The sequence below is a fragment of the Crocuta crocuta genome, unplaced genomic scaffold (genome assembly GCF_008692635.1).
Source record: "Crocuta crocuta isolate KB4526 unplaced genomic scaffold, BGI_CrCroc_1.0 scaffold244, whole genome shotgun sequence".
In the NCBI taxonomy this organism is placed as follows: domain Eukaryota; kingdom Metazoa; phylum Chordata; class Mammalia; order Carnivora; family Hyaenidae; genus Crocuta; species Crocuta crocuta.
Window position 1 is genome coordinate 856,787 of NW_027530191.1, and position 19,364 is coordinate 876,150.

The 19,364-nt window shown below is 37.5% G+C and overlaps 1 protein-coding gene across 1 annotated transcript in view; it reads right to left on the reverse strand.

Moving 5' to 3' along the window:
- BICC1 (BicC family RNA binding protein 1) overlaps window positions 1–19,364 on the reverse strand; it is a 290,122-nt gene that overhangs the window by 97,372 nt on the left and 173,386 nt on the right. Inside the window, exon 4 of the mRNA XM_077765226.1 lies at window positions 15,783–15,852. Within this exon, the coding sequence (XP_077621352.1) occupies window positions 15,783–15,852 (70 nt within the window). The remainder of the gene's footprint in view (window positions 1–15,782; window positions 15,853–19,364) is intronic.

Below are 19,364 nucleotides of genomic sequence, written 5' to 3' on the forward strand. Positions count from 1 at the left end.
CACTTGCCAGCAGCAGCACCCACACTTCTAGGCTGCTCTGAACTAGAAGAGGAAGCTCCCACAGTGGTGTACAAAGTGCTCTGGTGGAGGAGCTCAGGCACCTGGCACTTAGGATGGGAAGCTGTCAGTGTGAACAGGAAATTCCCACCCTGGGTAAACTCAGAGATGGGCTAAAAGCAGATCAATAGCATCTGCTACAGCAGCCAACTCCTTGTTTTCGTACAGCCATCATGTTCTGCTGTGCACTTTCTGATAAGTCTCCTTGATCCCACTGTCATCAAATGTGATCAAATACAATCTACTATACTCATCTTCCAGTCTTTATCCCATTCCTATGACAGCTATCAATTACCTCCTGTGACCACCCCTACCCCAGGCTCCCCACTGTCCACACAATGGATGAGGTTCTCATAAGGTCATGGTCCTCAATGACCTGTCCCTCCAGTCCAACCTTACTGGTCATCAACTCTTCCAACTCTCTCCCTTTCACAGAACAGTCTTTTCCCTTCCTCCAGCAAACAATTATCCCTCTCAGGTTTGAGCCTTTCCTATACAGAATGCCCCACCCCTACCCATCCTTTTGAGACCCACACTAGGAACTGCCAACTCCTAGAGGGCTTCTTTGGCTGTGGCTTGCACTCATTTCCTCCTGTGAACTACTCTCATCCTGATGGCAAACAATACTATTTTAAAAAATGTTTAAAGTGAGTAGGGCAGGAAGCCCTGGTCAAACTCGGGCAGAAACTTAGATCAATGCTTCTTTCTTAAATTCAGCCAACACTCACTAGAGTGCCCACTAGCCAAAAACCACCAGGAACACATCTGTAGTAAATAAAACAAGTTTTCTTTAGCTTGTTCAGCAAAAGGAAGAATTCACCAAAGGAACTGGGGCATCTTAGGAGGAAACTGCAAGAAGATTATAGAATTTAGATTTGTTCTAGGTGATTCCATAGATAGCCTAGGAAAGTAGAGGCCAGATTTGGAATGGAAGCTTTCAGGAAGTGGGGCAATTCATTATCTTGGCAAATTTAATCTAGAAGGCAGAAAATTGAAGCTGAGTTGGGACTCATCATTGGTAAAGCAGCAGCATCACTCATGCCAGTCATAAGAGAAGGTTGTTTAATTACTTCTTCGGGTGCAGTGTCCTTGTCTCCATCTTGCTTCATATATACTCAAGGAGTAGCCTTGTGTGATTATTTATATTCTGTGAGAGGTTTTTATGTTCAATTGGGAACACTGTGGCCTAGCTGCCAGAGCCATTTTTCACTTTTTCAAAAGTTATTCAAAAGGTATCAGAATGACTTAAATCATTGTTGAATTACTTTCAGATTTATTCTAAACTTAAATGATAATGTTAACTTTAACTTATAATGTATAACTCCACCTTTCTGGCAGGGACCATGCACACGGAAGGGAATAACACATCTTGGCCTTGCAAATAGGTCCATGAGCTCACAGTACAGAAGGAAAGACAAATATCTAGGCTGACACAACACAAGCACAAAAAGTGAGTGCCAAAAGCTAAGTATGTAAAAGGTTCTGAGTTAGTGCAGGGAACAGAGTATTAAACTCCATCTGGAGGGTGGGTGAAGTTTTCCAGGAAGACATGTCATCTGAGAAGGATGTAGAAAAATGACTAGGAGTTGACCACCTGGAAAAAGATGGGTGGAGGATACCCTTCTGCAGCAGACACAGCATATATAAAGGCGTGAGATGGCATAATGGATTGGGAAACAGAACATAAGTCAGTGTTACTGAAACAAACTTTACTCAAAACTTAAAATGTATTTTGCAATGGAATTTAATGAATTTTTAAGCCTAGACTATGTAGATATTACATTTTTCAGGTGTGGAGAGACTGTTACATAACATATAATGTAAAAAATCTATAAAGGCACTGAGCTAAGGAGAAAACAGAAGAGGCTTAGATTAGACTATATGCATTTGATGGCGAAAACGAAGGAAATAGGGACATACTGCTTGACTTCAAATATTTATATCTTTGCTGGCTGAAAGTCCTCTTTCTTTTCTTCTCCCTCACTTTCCTAAATTCACATATACCTCCAAGGTAAGTGAAATAAATCAGGCCTTCCGTGCTGTGTCAGATTTGAGAAAGAGCTTGGATCAGACTAAGAAAGCAAAAGGAGGGGCTCCTGGGTGGCTCAGTCGGTTGAGTGTCTGACTTCGGCTCAGGTCGTGATCTCACGGTTTGTAGGTTCGATCCCCGGTTCGTAGGTTCGATCCCCGGTTCGTAGGTTCGATCCCCGGTTCGTAGGTTCAATCCCTGCGTCGGGCTCTGGGCTGACAGTTCAGAGCCTGGAGCCTGTTTTGGATTCTGTGTCTCCCTCTCTCTCTGCCCCTCTCTCAATTGTGTTCTGTTTCTGTCTCAAAAATAAATAAACTATAAAAAAATTTTATTTTAAAAAGAAAGGAAAAGGGTACTTCTGGAATACAGTAACGCAAAAGTGGTTTTTATTCTCTTAAGTAAGCTGAAGTTGAAGAGGAAGTAAGTTATTACAACACCTAAACACTCTTATTTATGGATTCACTATAGAAATGGAGACTGTGTAGAAACAGAATGCAAGTCAATCCAAAATAACATAGTTAAGCATCCTTCGACTACGAGAGACTGAAAAATTTTTCGGAAACTCTTCCTACTAATATACAACCAAAGCCCAATACATAGAAATAAAGTCAAACAACTTTTAACATTATATAAGAGTCACTGAATTAAGTATTTCTCATCTTCTGCCACATAAACATACACATACACATTCACATATATGTGTACATAAAATTACCATACTGCTACTAGTGAAGATATAATCTTTCAATAGTTTACTCTGTTGGTGCCTGGGTGGCTCAGTCCGTTAGGCATCTGACTTTGGTTGGGGTCATGATCTCACAGTCCCTGGGTTCAGTTCCTGGGTTCAGGCCTGCACTGTACAAAGCCTGCTTGGGATGCTCTCTCTCTTCCTCGCTCTCTCTCTGCCCTTCCAACACTTGAGCATGCACCATCTCTAAATAAATAAATAAACAAACTCTAAATAGTTTACTTTGTAAATCCAATGCCCTAAAAGTTAATGGGTACTTTTCTACAGTCCTTCAAAAATTACATTATTACTATTTAGGATCAATTCATTTCTTTCTAGTTTGAAATAGAAATGATCCACAAATTACTTGTAAATAAATATTAGTGGTAAGAAATGAGGTGTCTGGATACTAAAATTATAGAAAAGCATTAATAATCTTAAACTTCTGAGTAGGAAAAAATTAAAGAAAAAATTTATTTCATTTGAAAAAACTATTTCATTAGCAAAAAGATGAAAAACTAACTAGAATAGGAAAAGGATATTAATAAACCAAGGTTAATAAAAATGATCCACAGAATAATACATATTGTTATCCCATGAACACATGAAAAAATGCACAGCTTTTCTATTAATTAAGGAAGCGCCTGAGACACCAAATTTTATACTATCAAGGCTGGACAAGAATGGTCACAAAGATGGGAAGGAAGAGTCTTCCCTTTCTAGAATCCAGGCCTTGCCTGTCAGTTCAACAATCATCTGGCGGGGGAAATGTGGCAACTGTAAAAATATTAAAGTTGTTCATTACATGTGGCTTAAGAATTCTACTTGTAAGAATGTTTGCAACAGAAAAGCTTATACAAATAGATCATTACATTTGACATTCACTGTAGGAAAATAAAAGAAGAAGAAAAAAAAACAACGCAATGTCCATCAAAACAGATTTGTCAAAATATACTATTGATATATCTTTACCCAAACACACCCAATGGGTATTTCTTACTTATGTGCTTTGTGGAAAATGTTCTATTACTTTTTAAGAGGAAAAATCTAATTGCAGAAATGTATACATGTATAAAATGAACCCATTTTCATAAAGTAACAAAAAAACCCACTATGTGCATAGACCAAACAGCCAAAAGCATACATATGTTGTGGTCTCATTTTATTTTGAATTTCAGGCAGGGCTTATTTTGCTTTGATGGTAATTTCTGGCAACAAGATATAAAGAGAATGCACCTCTTCATTCCTGAAATCTCTCTAGTATCTTTTGATAAAATTGTTAATATACTTGTATAAAACATGTTTGTAAAAAAAAAAAAAAAAAAAAATTGGCGCCTGGGTGGCTCAGTTGGTTAAGCAGCCAACTTCAGCTCAGGTCATGATTTCGCAGTTCGTGAGTTCAAGCCCCACATTGGGCTCTGTGCTGACAGCTCAGAGCCTGGAGCTTGCTTCTGATTCTATGTCTCCTCTCTCTGAACCTCCCCTGCTCATACTCTGTCTCTCTTTCTCTCAAAAATAAATAAACGTTTAAAAAAATCTTTAAAAAAAAGTTATAGTAAGCCTTAAACCATGCTATAATGGCACAAAAAGGCCATTTGAAGAAATGAGGATGCCATCATGATTTAAGGTATTGTCTTCAGTCAATGAAAAAATGCCACATGGTTAGGTCATGATGTCTACAACTGCACCATCTTGGTGTTTAAATACAGTCACAAGTCTCAGACACCATCACAGCTACACATTCCAGAAAAGAGGAATAAAAAACATAGGCAGAAAGAACTAGAAAGTAGGTGACCCATCCCCACAGCACTAGAGTCAGAAGCACAACTGGGGACGCTGTATGAAACACTCATGGAGAATAAACTAGCAGTTAGAGATGTGCAAACTATATAATTAAAAACTGACAGCCAAGTGGCTTTCCGAATGTGTACACCTGCCAACCTACCATGACCAGGCTTTATCTTTCACTGGAATTCTGTCAGTTCATCTGTTACATATGTGCACTGAATCTCTAAGGGTGACTATCCTATCTCTAGTGCTGTAAAAGGAAGCCAGTTACACATGCACTGAGCCTCCTGAAATGTGCTATGCACACAGCAGTGCTATGCACACAGCAGTCCCCTGATGTCATGCCTGCTCTTCCAGCTGAGTGTTTCTCAACCTCACACATTGACATTTTGTACCAGATGACTCTTGTTGTGAGAACTGTCTGGTGCATTGTATCTGTTTAGCATCATTCCTGGCTTTGCCTATCAGTTGCCAATGGCACCACCTCCAAGTTGTGACATCAGAAATAACCTTAAATATTCCCAAATGTATCCTGGGGGATAAAATTATGTTGAATTGATAACCAATACTCCAGGGGAAAAAAAGTATATATGGGGCGCCTGGGTGGCTCAGTCTGTTAAGCGTCAAACTTCGGCTCAGATCATGATCTCATGGTTCGTGGGTTCCAGCCCCACAGGGCTTTGTGTGGACAGCCTGGAGCCTGGAGCCTGGAGCCTGCTTCGAATTCTCTGTCTTCCTCTCTCTGTGCCCCTCCCCCACTTGCATTCTCTCTCTCTCTCTCTCTCTCTCTCACACACAAAAATAAAGATTAAAAATTAAAAAAAAACAAGAAAAAAGTACATAAAGGAATGTAAAACCATTAATGGGTTTCAAAAGAGGAGAAAAGGAAAGAAAGATACTGCAAAACAGCACCAAAAAAAAAGATTAAAATAAATCTAGGTTGAAAGGTTTAAAAAGATGGATATCCAGTAAGCTTCTAGAATGTGGATAAGGAGTTAGGATTGCTTTCTTCTTTAAGCTAATTAAGAAACATATTCTAAGTACGGCTAACATTAACAACTCAGGCAGCAACAGATTTTGGCGAGGATGCAGAGAAAGAAGATCTCTTTTGCACTGCTGGTGGGAATGCAAACTGGGTGTAGCCACTCTGGAAAACAGTATGGAGGTTCCTCAAAAAATTAAAAGTAGAACTACCCTACAACCCAGCAATTCACTACTAGGTATTTATCCAAGGGATACAGGTGTGCTGTTTCAAAGGGACAAATGTACCCCAATGTTTATAGCAGCACTATTGACAAGAGCCAAAGTATAGAAAGAGCCCAAATGTCCACTGACACTGACTGACGAATGGATAAAGAAGATGTGGTTTATATATACAATGGAGTATTACTCGGCAATGAAAAAGAATGAAAGCTTGCCATTTGCAACTGTGTGGATGAACTAGAGGGTAATATGCTAAGCAAAATTAGTCAGAGAAAGACAAATACCATATAACTTCACTCATATGAGGAATTTAACATACAAAACAGATGAACATAAGGGAAGGGAAGCAAAAAGAATATAAAAACAGAGAGGGGGACAAAACATAAGAGATTCTTAAATATAGAGAGTAAACAGAGGATTGCTGGAGGGGTTGTTGGGGTGGGGGGATGGGCTAATGGGTAAGGGGCATTAAGGAATCTACCCTACCCCTGAATTCATTGTTGCACTATATGCTAACTTGGATGTAAATTTAAAGATTAAATTTAAAAATGAATGAATGAATGAAGTTAAGAAAAAAACATATTCTGAGTTTTCTTAAGTGAATGTGTTGATGAGTATCCCTTCCTTTGATGACCAAACTCTCCTTGTTTAGCAACCTATGTGCATGCTATGGACTAATGGAAAACACCTTGATCTTTGAAATCAAAGGTTATATGCTAATTCCATCACTTCAAACTCTATGACCTTGAAGAAATTACATCATCTCTCCACATCAATTACTAATGTGTATACTGGGGATAATAATAGTTGTTCATGTGGGTTATTACAAGGATTAAGGGATACAGGTAACATACCTAGTACAAAGCCTATTACAAGGTAGCCAAAGTATTTTCATCCTTCCTCCTCACAGGGTTTAAGAGAAGAAAGAACTGCAGATGGAATCCTGGGATGCCACTTTCTTCACTAAAGGGAAGGGACTTAAAAACATATGTTCAGGAATAAAGGCAGACAAGGAGACGGAAGATCAAGATTTGGCTCCAGTTACCTCTTGAGGAATAACAGAGTGGGATTCACTGATTAACCATCTTTCTTTCTCGAAAGAGAGAGAATCCCAAGCACTGACAGTGTAGAGCCCGATATGGGGTTCAAACTCTCAAACCCATGAGATCATAACCTGAGTCAAAATTAAGAGTCAGATACTTAACCAACTGAGCCACCTAGACACCCCAAACCATCTTTCTTTCATTCTTAATTTCACAGAACTTTTCATTGGTTCTTCAGAGATTTTATGGTCCTTTTAAACTCACACTTAAAGGAGTTACCAGGGATCCTATAATACTATCTTTTAATGTAATACACATTAAAATGCTGATTAAAGTGTTGTGCCCAGGATCTATGACTATTTTTTTGTAAAATATACTTTAATTTCTTAGAGAAATTTCAGATTCAGAGCAAAACTGAGTGGAGAGTACAGAGTTTCCATATATTCTTCCCCATACATGGGTACCACCTTCTCCATCATCAGTATCATATCAATATCAAAATGTTCTAGGCATTAAGGAGGCACTTGTGTTGAGCACTGGGTGTTGTATGTAAGTGATGAATCACTAAATACTACTGCTGAAACAAATGTTACATTATATGCTAACTACCTAGAATTTAAATAAAAATTTAAAAAACTATTCAAAGAGTTTTAACAAATACATACATACTCACACACACACACACACACACACACACACACACACCATTTTAGATTACAAAGAATAGTTCCACTGCCCTAAAAATGTCTCTGTGCTCTGCCTATTCACCCTTCCTTTCCCCCAAGCCCCTAGCAATCACTAATCTTTTCACTATCTCCATAATTTTGCTTTTCTCAGAATGTTGGAAATATAGTTGGAATCATACAGTATAAGCCCTGGCTTCTTTCACTTAGTCATATGCACTTAAGGTTTCTCCATGTCTTTTCATGCCTTGATAGTTCATACTTTTGGTGCTGAGTAATATTCCTTTGTCTGGATAGACCACAGTTTACTTATCCACTCACCTACTGAACGACATCTTAATTGTTTTCAAGTTTGGTGATCATGAATAAAACTGCTATAAACATCTGTGTGTACATTTTTGTGTGAACATACATTTCCTACTCATTTAGGGAAATATCAAGGAGTCCAACTGCTGCATAGTATGGTAAGAATACGTTTAGTTTTGTAAGAAACTGCAAACCCTTCTTTAAAGTGGCTGTACCATTTTATAATTCTACCAGCAAGGAATGAGAGTTTCTGTTGCTCCACATCCTGGCCAGCATGTGGTGTTGTTAGTGTTTTGAATTTAGGCCATTCTAATAATGTGCATAGTAATATCACATTGTTTTAATTTGCAATTCCCTGGGGCGCCTGGGTGGCTCAGTCGGTTAAGCATCTGACTTTGGCTCAGGTCACAATCTCACAGTTCCTGGGTTCAAGCCCCGCATCAGGCTCTGTGCTGACAGATCAGAGCCTGGAGCCTGCTTCAGATTCTGTGTCTCCCTCTCTCTCTGACCCTCCCCTGCTCACGCTGTCTCTCTCTCTCTCTCTCTCCCTCTCAGAAATAAATAAAACATTAAAAAAATAATTTGCAATTCCCTAAAAACATATGTGTGGAACCTCTTTTCATAATCTTATTTGCTATCTGTATATCTTCTTTGATGAGGGGTCTGTTCAGGTCTTTTGCTCATTTTTTAAATTGGGTTGTTCATTTCCCTACTGTTGAGTTTTAGAAGTTCTTTGTATATTTTGGTTAATAGTCTTTTGTCATACAGGGCCTGTGCAAACATTTTCTCCTTGTCTCTGTCCTATCTCATTCTCTTGATGCTTTCACTTTTTCTACTTACTTTCTCACCTCTCCATTCCACTCCAAATTTGTTTCCTAGTTAATTGGAAATCTTTTAAAAAAATTTGGCAGACACGTTTGCTTGTTTCAGGCTTAGAGAACAACTGAAAAGCTAAAACCACATTCCTCTATGGCCCTGGTATAGGAGAGAGAGTAGTGACTAGAAGCACCAGCTAGCCTGCAGCAGTTATGAGATGAACAAGTAAGCCAAGTCTTGGGGACTGCAAGAAGGGAACAAAGAGGAGCCAGTGAGAGATCAAGAAATGAACCCAAGCTCAGGCCCTTAGTTCTGATAATGTATCACACTGCATAAATCATTTCACCTATAGGACTGTGTGTGGGTGGGTGCACAAGTGTAGGTGTTGTGTGTCTGTGTGTGTGAGCACACATCATATTCATAAAGTATCTCAATTGGCACTATCTACAAATGAGGTCATTCATGTAGAAAGTGATGTACTGACAAATTGTATATTTAAAATACACATTAATTTTATAAGTCTATACTGGGAACTTTAGGAACTAGAAATACCCCAGGTTTCCATCCTCCTCTGAGAAGTCCTAGTTAGACTATATTCTAACCAGAGTGACTATTAGTACACTGCATATAACTTATCCAGTTCTTTGGCTGAATTACTCTCTTAGTTCCCAGTTAGCATTGACCAACTGATAATAAGTTGCATTAACAACATATACATATATATTAAATACAAAATCTTTCTCCCCAGCAGAAATACAATGGCTATTGAGCAGGTCAAAGAAACTGCTATCAAAGAATGAAAAGCAAAAAAACAAACAAAAATCCTCCAAGTAATTTATGACATGTTCTAAGATTATTTTCCTTTTAAATTCATCTTAGAAGTTGTTTAGTTTATTGACAAATCAAAAAGTCTCTTCCTAAGGAAATAGCATATGAAGACATGAAATAAAAAGTTAAAATTCAGAAGCAGGCACTTAAAAAACATGTATACAGGGGCACCTGGGTGGTTCAGTCAATTGAGGGTCCAACTTCAGCTCAGGTCATGATCCTGCTGTCCGTGAGTTCGAGCCCCACATTGGGCTCTGCACTGACCGCTTAGAGCCTAGAGCCTGCTTCTGATTCTGTGTCTCCCTCTCTATCTGCCCCTCTGCCATTCATGCTCTGTCTCTCAAAAATTAGTAAATGTTAAAACAATAAATAAATATGTATACAGTTACGAATTTTTTTGTTTTTCTTAACTGTTAATTCTAACTCCCCCTAAAAAAGGAGGTGTTATCTACAAGAGTAAGGATATGCCTAATTCAGCCTACTTTCAAATCACTGTAATTCCCAAGGATTGAGGCATTATGAAACTGATTATTATCAGTACTGAATATAATCAGTTGTACATGGCAATGGTCACTGAAGGAATACTAGATCCGAGGAAACCCTGGAATAAGGAAAGGTATTAAGAAAGGTACACTCTCACTGAGGTGGATTGGGGGCTCTGAAAATAGACCTGAGTTCAAGTTTGGGCTCTGCTACTTACTAACTTAAAACCTTAGGCAAGTTATTCTACTTTATGTGCCTTAGTTTTTTTACTTCTAAACTGAAAATATCACCATCTAACTCATAGGTTGCTCTTATCATTAAATAACATTATGTGTGTAAAATATTTAGCACAGTATGTGGCCCCAGCTGAGTCTCAACAAACAGTAGGATTCAATAGTATTGGTGATATGTCAATTATGTAACCAAACACTAATTAAAACAGCTACAACAGGGGTCCCTGGGTGGCTCAGCCAGTTAAACCGTCTGATGACGGCTCAGCTCATGATCTCGCTGTCTGTGTGTTTGAGCTCAATGTCTGGCTCTGTGCTGGCAGCGTGGAGCTTGGAACCTGCTTTGGATTCTGTGTCTCCCCTCTCTCTCTGCCACTACCCCACTTGAGCTCTCTCTGTCTCTCAAAAATAAGTAAATATTTTTAAAAAATCTTCTTAAATAAAACAGCAACAACAAAAACAACTCTGGTTGGAAGACAACCAGGAGGCTGCATCTTGTTAAGTTTCATTTCAAGCCTACTAGGAAAAGCAAGAGTTTCCTTCAGGTGCCCCATGAATGACAAAGATGAGGTCATTTTGTCATTTCCCTTAAGTTTCCATCTACTACTCAGAACCACTGAAAGGAGCTTTAGCCACACTGGTGTCAGCCAAAAATCATGTCTCACATCCATTCACTTAAAAGGTCTATAGGACTGATGGGGGTGAGGGGGAGGGAAAGGGGGAAGGGCATGGAGGAGGGCACTTGTGGGGATGAGCACTGGGTGTTATATGGAAACCAACTTGACAATAAGCTATTTAAAAAAAAAAGGTCTATAGGAAAGACATCATTAGCATTTTTCATAATAGTAAATACCACTCCTGTGTAAAGTCATGATTTTAAACCTCTCTACTACACAATAGCTTAGTGGTTTACATCTCCATCTGTACCTGTGGTTTCACTATAACCATGACTGAGCTGAATGGAGGCATCAGAAAATCTGCAAATATTTACTGAGTGTGGACTATGTACTGGTTACAGTGCTAAGGATACAGTGATGAACAAAGTGCATTTACTCTTTACCGTTTGGGGGATTCATCGCCTAGAACATTGTTCTCCAACTGTCTTTGTCATTGATTTTACACCAGGACCCAGTAATATTTATATGTTTATATATACATGTAAATAGTGACATATATGACAGAAAGCAATACTCTCACACTGTTTTCTTTTCTAATCTGGTTGTATTTTTTTACATGCTGGTTGTGACGACTAAAATAATTTTTGACACACTAATAGGTCACAACCCACCACTGGAAACACTGTAGCACAGCACACCATGCCATGCCTCTTCTCTGTTCTCTGTCCCATTTGAGCAGTACAATGTTCAAAGTCTCAACTAGTTCAATGTGAATACTCAACAAAAGTGTACATACACTCAACATTTTCCTCTGGAAAAAATAAAGTGAACAGTCTTCAATTTTTCTCAACCTAAGATTTCCTATTACGTATCACTTGTTCTGATGGAATGCAACCAAAAATAATAAAATCTAATTTTGATGATCCTCTTGTTTATTCCAAAAGGAAGAGAACTGCCAAACTTGGTGCCAAATTGCCTCGAAACCAGGATGCATCAAGCAATTCAGCCACACCTTTCATTCCTGATCATTCTGGGGCATCCTGAATTGTCATAAAAGAAACAGTTTCTATCACTTAAACTCTGTAAGATGACAATTTCCCATAACAAAAAAACAATAAAGCTTCACTAAGGCTGACCACATTTGTTTTGTACTTGGTGTAAAAACTTTAAACAATTTTCACCCACATTTACAACTTTACCAGTCTCGGAAGAAAGAGACTGATGAGCAAATGAAGGGCAAAAAGAAGACTGTAAGGAAAATGTTTACCTTAATTAAGAGAACAAACTCATCTAGCATTGCATGCTGCACAATCCTAACAGTTTGATAAATTCTTATTGTAAATCACTTTTATCTATTAAGGCAGATCTGGCAGAACTTCTAGTTGGCAAAATAGTCAAACTTGTTCAAAATGCTATCTGCATTTTATTGAAGCTGAATTTACTTTAAAATAGACTGTGATTCAGAACAGCATATTCAAAATTTTAATGCATGCCTGAAGTTATTCTGTTAGTAAGGTTTTATAGTACTAAACACAATCCTCAAGTGCTGTCCTCAGAGACACCAACCTCTGATTTTTCTATTCAAAGCAGACTATTCTAGTATTCTGAACCTAAGAGTTGGAAAGAGTTTTATTTTCTTTCACTCAAAATAAATGTATGCTATACAGAAGAAATACTATATATTGCTTTACTTTTCTTAAGCATGACCCCCATTAGGACAACCCTAGAGATGCCTACTTAAATGTCCATTATATTGAATCTTAAATTCTTGGTTCTTTCTAGCTCTAATGAGAATTCAACCTTCTAAGAATTTCAAATGCTTGAAATTTTTAAAAGTTCTATAGTCCATAGTTTTGTATGACAAAACATGCCCTTTCCCAAAATGCCATGCTTACTAAGTGAAAATATTTTTAATATATTTTTTCACTGTATTCCATATGGTTAAAGAGGAACGGAGGCGTTAAAGGGGATGAGACAGGGACAAATGAGGGGTAGAGAGAGGGACGAATTTACCCAAAATTATAGTTCACACAGGCACTGAACAATGGTTCATTATTCTAAGCTGATTCATGCTAAATACAAAGATGACAGAAACTTAAAATTAATGAATCCATAAAAGTGCATTTTTTGGAAACCAAGGTGGGCGTTATCCAGAAAAAAGGACTAACTGTTGAAGGACTTTTGCCTGTTTTTCAATAGTAATCATCACTCACTACCTTTCAACACATGGTCTTCTCAGTAACCATGTCATGATATTTCCAAGTCAGATGGTGAGAGTTTTGCTTACAAACTCAGCTTAACCATAAAAGCCACCAAAGTAACTTGTTAAATATATGTTTCCCAGCCTCACCACAGACCTACTGAACCAGAATCTGCAGAGAAGAATCTGAATTTTTGAAATAATGGCAAATTCAGGTAGTTGGCTTTTTGCCTTTCCATCAGACAGCACCCTACCAGCATTTCAACCAAAGCAGCCATATAGCCACTCACTGACCACTCTAATAAAGGACTGATGGCTTAGAGAAAGGGACAGACTGGTAGCAGTAGCCATGAAAAGCGTCTCTCTAGGCTTACATATTCAGTCAATAAGATCAAAAGTTAGAGAGTGAAATACAACACAAATCCATGGCTAAGTTGTCTCTCTAGCATCATCTGGGGATTATCTGCATATTTCAAATCTTCACACCACCATGGGATTTAGAATTTAAAACCATCCGAAACATGGCATGAATCTCTAGATACATTTATATTCTTGGGTCTCTTAAATAATAATAGTTTAGAATGAAGAAGGTTTAAAATAAAGACTAACAACTGCTTTCTATACAACATTGAGAGACAGATACCTACATCAAATGAAAGAACTGCCTTCAAAAGTTCCTCCTGCCATTTTCATTTTAACTTATTAAAAATTATAATTAAACAAATTTCATCTCTGAATTTAAACATTTTAAGATTAATACAGGATTACACATATCAGGGATGTCAGCCAAGAACTGATTCAGCAGCTGTGTGTTTAAGTAATAAGAGAACTCAAATAAATTCTGAATAGTAAATTCCTCTGAGGAAAACTTTTGACTTTTTTCTTTCTTCCTCGAGCTCAATCTCTGTTTTGGCACATTCTACTCATCATACAGTACAGTGTACAATCATAGCACTTCATAAATAATAGAAAAATAAAATGATGTCTGTAGATAGGCCTGAAGGGATCAATTCTTAGGCACAATTCCAAAGGTTAACTTTAACAATGGGGAAATTATGCTAAATGCCCTCAAAATGTACTGCTGAAACATTTTTATTTTCAAAGCAAAATTTATAATCAAAATGTGAAATATAGTTGCTTATTCTGAATAAGTGTGTCAATGACTGGAAACTAATCTAAAACATTAACCTCATATATTTATCTCCATATTATCTAAAATTTCTAAAGTTGTAACCACATTTTTAATGAAAAAATTAGTCAATTCCCAGTTTCTCATGGTAACTGGGGGAAAAACACAGCATTGATAATGCAAGAGAATAAGCCATCTAAAATTATCTGGAATCATTTTAGTATTCATGTTTCCTTGGGGATTTTCTTTAGAAACTGATCAAATTACATTTTTATTGGGATAGTAATGAAGTTCATTGCATTCTTTAAGTAAAAATACATAACAATAGGCAAAAAGGATCCAATTTATGTTTCAAGTTCCAATTTATTCAAGAAGTAGGCTAGGAATTTTTAAATGGCCACAAACAACCAAACAGGTACATAATCCATTAATGACTAATTTCTTCTTCAGCGTAATGAGTATAAAACATCTCAACACTGAGCTGAAGATTGAGCATATATCCTACAGCACTTGGCAAGTGCAAGGTGTACACAGAGCTATGTAGTCATACGTGGAAATTCACCATGCCTTCTTATGACTGGTGAGAACAAAAGCTTCCCAACACTTGCCACCACAAACAGTCCACTGAAGTCCAGATAACAGTACTTACAATAACAGCTGTAGAATAATTTACATTCCATGTAATGAGTAACTAATAAAATGAGATTAAAAGAAGGCAACCTAAACTAAAATAAGAAAAGAAATTGAGAAATCTTGCAATGTTTATTATTATTTAGCAATAAAAGTCATAGGGAGAAGGGGAAGCAAATATGAAGCCAAACAATAACAACAGTGCCTGTACTTCCATTCTAGACCACAACAGATAATGTTCTGCTTGCATAATCATTGGTTTTTAATTATTTGATGGTATCTCTCATTATCTCCTAATGACTACATGTATCTTTTAATGGAGTATACACAACAAAGCTTGTTGAGACTAAGGTTACACTTTGGAAAACTATCCATAAAATATATACTGGCAGGTCACTTGAAAGTACTATGTAGCCTTGGAAGAAAACTCAAGGTGCCTGTACTTCCATTCCTGACCATGCATGCACTGGGTAGTGTGTTCTAGGAAAAAGCAGAAGAAAGACCACCCAAGAGAAATGCTTGGCCTAAAAGAAATGTAGTGCATTCATCACTGTCTGACAGATGAAAAGAAAAAGCGTGCAAGAAAGGAAACCTAAAGTTTGTATCACATTGGACAGAAAAAAATAGCTATTAAATCTGTGTGGTACAAAAAAGATGCCTACAATATAAACTTTGAAAGTTTATGTATTGAAAACACTTTATTACATGGAGAGTTACCATGACTCATGGCCACTGAATGAAAGAGCATCACTGAAATCATAATTTGCTATGGTATCTTCTATAAAAACATTTCCAGTATAATAAAATACTTAATTTTTTTGGTTGTTGCATAAAAGGCATAATTTTAAATTATGATAAGCCTTCCAAAACATTGCTATTTCAAAAATGTTTTTTGACATATGTGATATGAATAAAGGTTGATTTTCTCCTTGACAAACGTCCAGGGTTTTTTTCCCCAGTAATTTCAGTCTCCATTATCAAAGCCACCAATTGCACCATCTCTCATGATTTACCTTTCTTGGATTTGGCTCCAATCTTCAGTTTTGATGGCCAAGCAATCTGCGTATTTGTTTCCTCCATGATCTGTAACAAAAATTGAGAGAAATATTGATTCAATTAAGAGCTTGTATTTACAGTTAAGATTCTTCTAAAAAAAATATTTTCAAGTCTTTAGTCCCATGCTGATAAAATGATCTCATCTTGAAATAATGCAAAAGAAAAACTTGGTTGAAAGAGATTCAGTTTTATAAGCCTTTAATCTATTAAAAATATTCAAGTATATTTTGTTACTCCCAGTGTTCCTCTCCGTGATGCTTCAGAATTTTAGCATAGAGACAACAAGAGCAAAAGTACATGAACAAGTAATTGACCCCACTTGATGCCAGAACTGTCAGAGATGCTTGTGCTGAATAAAATTCCCCAACACCATCGCCAACAGATTGCAACACACCAAATATAATCCTTGTAATACAAAACTATGTGGGCTAGGCCATACTAAATGAAGGTTTTTTTTTCTGGGGAAAAAAATAATAACTTGTTCTGGGCACATTTGTATTTCATTAAAACTGAAGAAAAACCTCTAAACACGACATCACATCATAAGGCTGCATTCCCATCATCCTTTACCTAGTGCAAAATGGCATCTCTGCCCCAGTTATTTTCTGCTTCTGTGCAGCTAACACAGACCAGGGGGTCTTGGACCCAAACATGCCAAGGTACAAGAACAAGTGAGGGAAACAACAACCACAGAGCAAAGGCAGTAGATGGCAATTAAGAAAGAATAACCAAAAAATGTTCATCTCTTGTTCTTCTCTTACCACATGAATAAGACTAGATTAACATTTGCTTTTGTAAGACCCCGAATAGCCAAAGTACTACTGAAAAATAAAACCAAAACGGGAGGTNAAAAAGAAATATATCAAAAAAAAAAAAGATTTGCTTTTGTACTATGAATACAGAATTCACCAAAGAAATTGATAGAGCAAGCAACGAAACAAATTAATAGGCAAATAACAGCAACTAGCATACATTAATCACTTCAAATAGAGTAGAATAATATATACTTTTCAATATGGATTTAGAGTTAGTCAGCTAAACAAATTAAAGGTGAAGACAACTAAACAGTGCAATTAATAAAAAGTACCTTTATTCCTTCAATACAGTCTATATATTGGACATAAGGCTACATGGTTAACATGTTAACATGCACAGTGCTTCACTTAATCCCCTTTTCACAGCATAAAAGAGCTTTCAGGAGATGTTTCAAACTGGCAGTCCACAGATGCACTTTGTCTACCCATCATAAGGTTTTTAAAACGTGAGCCAACATTTTTAACTCTGGGAATCTCACATAGAAATTCAGATTTCTGGTTGTCTGGAAAACTTGACAGATTGGTACCTGGAGCCCACATTCCCACATGGCAACACTTGGCTGGCACTGAGAGGACCAGATGCCCTCTTCCTTCAGGCTCAGGGAGGCTCTGGGCTATAACCCACAGCCCCCCCCAGGATCTATCTATCACACTGAGGTCGAAAGCCACTTGCCATTATCATCACATTTGTATTGCTCACTTGCCATTTTAATGGTGTTTGTACTGCTATTTTTCTCAGAGAAATATTTCTTTGTACCTGTGTATCTCTATTAAAGGCTGAAAAATAAAAGTGAGGTCACATAGTCCTCACTAAGTCATAGTACTGGCCTGGCCCTGAAAGTAGGTGAACTTATTATCCCGACCCTCTAAGACCTGGCCCTGCTGCTTCTCCTCCCATCTCATGTTGTCCTTGTTCATGTGTTTACTTGTCTTCACCATTAAATTGTAAACTCTAATCCATATTTCATAATAAAATAAATACTATCCTCTTCAGTTTCCTCTGCTTCCCAGGAACATGCCCAGCAGGCTCCTCCTCCATGGGCCTCTGTGTCCACACTCACTCACCCTTTCCACTCCCGTATGACCCCAACTGGGAATCTTCTTCCCATCTCTCTGTGCTGATTTCTCTCCTACCCCTTACTGCAGTCTACAATTCTATTTTCTGTATTTACTTGTTTATAGTCTTCTCTGCAAAATAAAAGTAAGCTCTCTATCCTGCACACAAGCACAGGATATATTTGGGTAAACGAATCTTCATAGCATGCTTACAAAGTAGACTTCTTTATTCTTCCTACAGCTAGGAAGTAGTAGAGTGGAGATAAAAATGCCAGGCTGCTTGTAAAGACTGTATTTTAATGACCAAACCATACGGAACACAAGGTCTGTTTTTAAAACATGTATATATGCTTTAATATTTGTGCGTAACAAGTGGCTTTAACATCCTACAATATTTATCAAGAGCCTACCTAGGTGCCACAAGTGCCATGACTCACAGCTATGAATAAGATACAATTCCTGGTTTCCACAAGCTTACGGTCCCATCAGGGACACAGATTAAAAAGCCAAATGCTTAACAGCAAACCGGGTGCTGGCACAGGATCTGCTCACAAGGGCAGCTCACAGCCAGTATCTTGTAAGGTCTAGTTAAGGGAAGTGGTTAATAAAGGTTTCCTAAAATATAATATATAAAATCACTTAAGTCCTAAAGCCAAGTAAAAGTAAGTTCAACAGTCACTGAATGAGGGCAGGAAGCTCCAATTAGGAGGGACTTCTCATTGGTCACATTTTATCACCCATAGTTCCAGCTACTATACGTACATATATCTTCAAAGTGACAAAAAATTGATTCAAATTTTTCTTCTTTTTTGCTTTATGCCAGAAACGTAAGATGGAAAAATGAGACCTTACTATAATGCTGTTGGTGGGGAAGCATTATACTCTGCATACTTTTCTTTTTCTGAATTAAATAATTTGGCCATTTAATCCAGTAAATTATGTTGGGTGCCACAATTGTAATATTATAATAAAGAAGCCTCTTTGTCAACATATGGTGGCAAGACATAACTTCCTAAAATCTTAATCATTTGCAGAAGATCCTAGAAATCACCCTGCACATGTTATCTTTTTATTAAATACTAATAGATGCTCCATGATAGAAAATAATATGCCAGAGACAATATCCCAATAGTAAATAATTGCCATCAAGTCAAAATCTACTTTACACACCCTCCCTCTAACTTCTCACCAGTCCAGAGTCTCCACAACCTACCCACCTCGACACTCTGTGAGGGGCAGAGAGACGTTCCCAAGCTTAGTATCCCTAACTATAAAACCAGGGTTTTATCTTCTATACCACATGTTCTCCACAGTTCTATGAACTGCAGTAAATATCAAACCTTTTAGAGAAAATAAATTGCTAGTTATCGAAACCTAGCACCTGTAGCTAACCTTCCCTCTATGATTAGAAAAAAAGTGACTCCATTGAATATTATGTGTAGCCAGTCAAGGCCACCCACACAGGTCATTCACCAGGCAGCAGTCCCCATACAGAGCCCCAAATGGATGCCTTCTCAGACATCCCTTTATTGTTCAGCATTGTGTATAATCTAGTCATTAAGAGAGGAGTCAAATACCAGCTCTGCCAATTTCTACCTGTCATTTTGGACAGATTACTTTTATCAGCCTTTTATCCTCAGTACAATTATTAGTGCCTACTCATAGAAT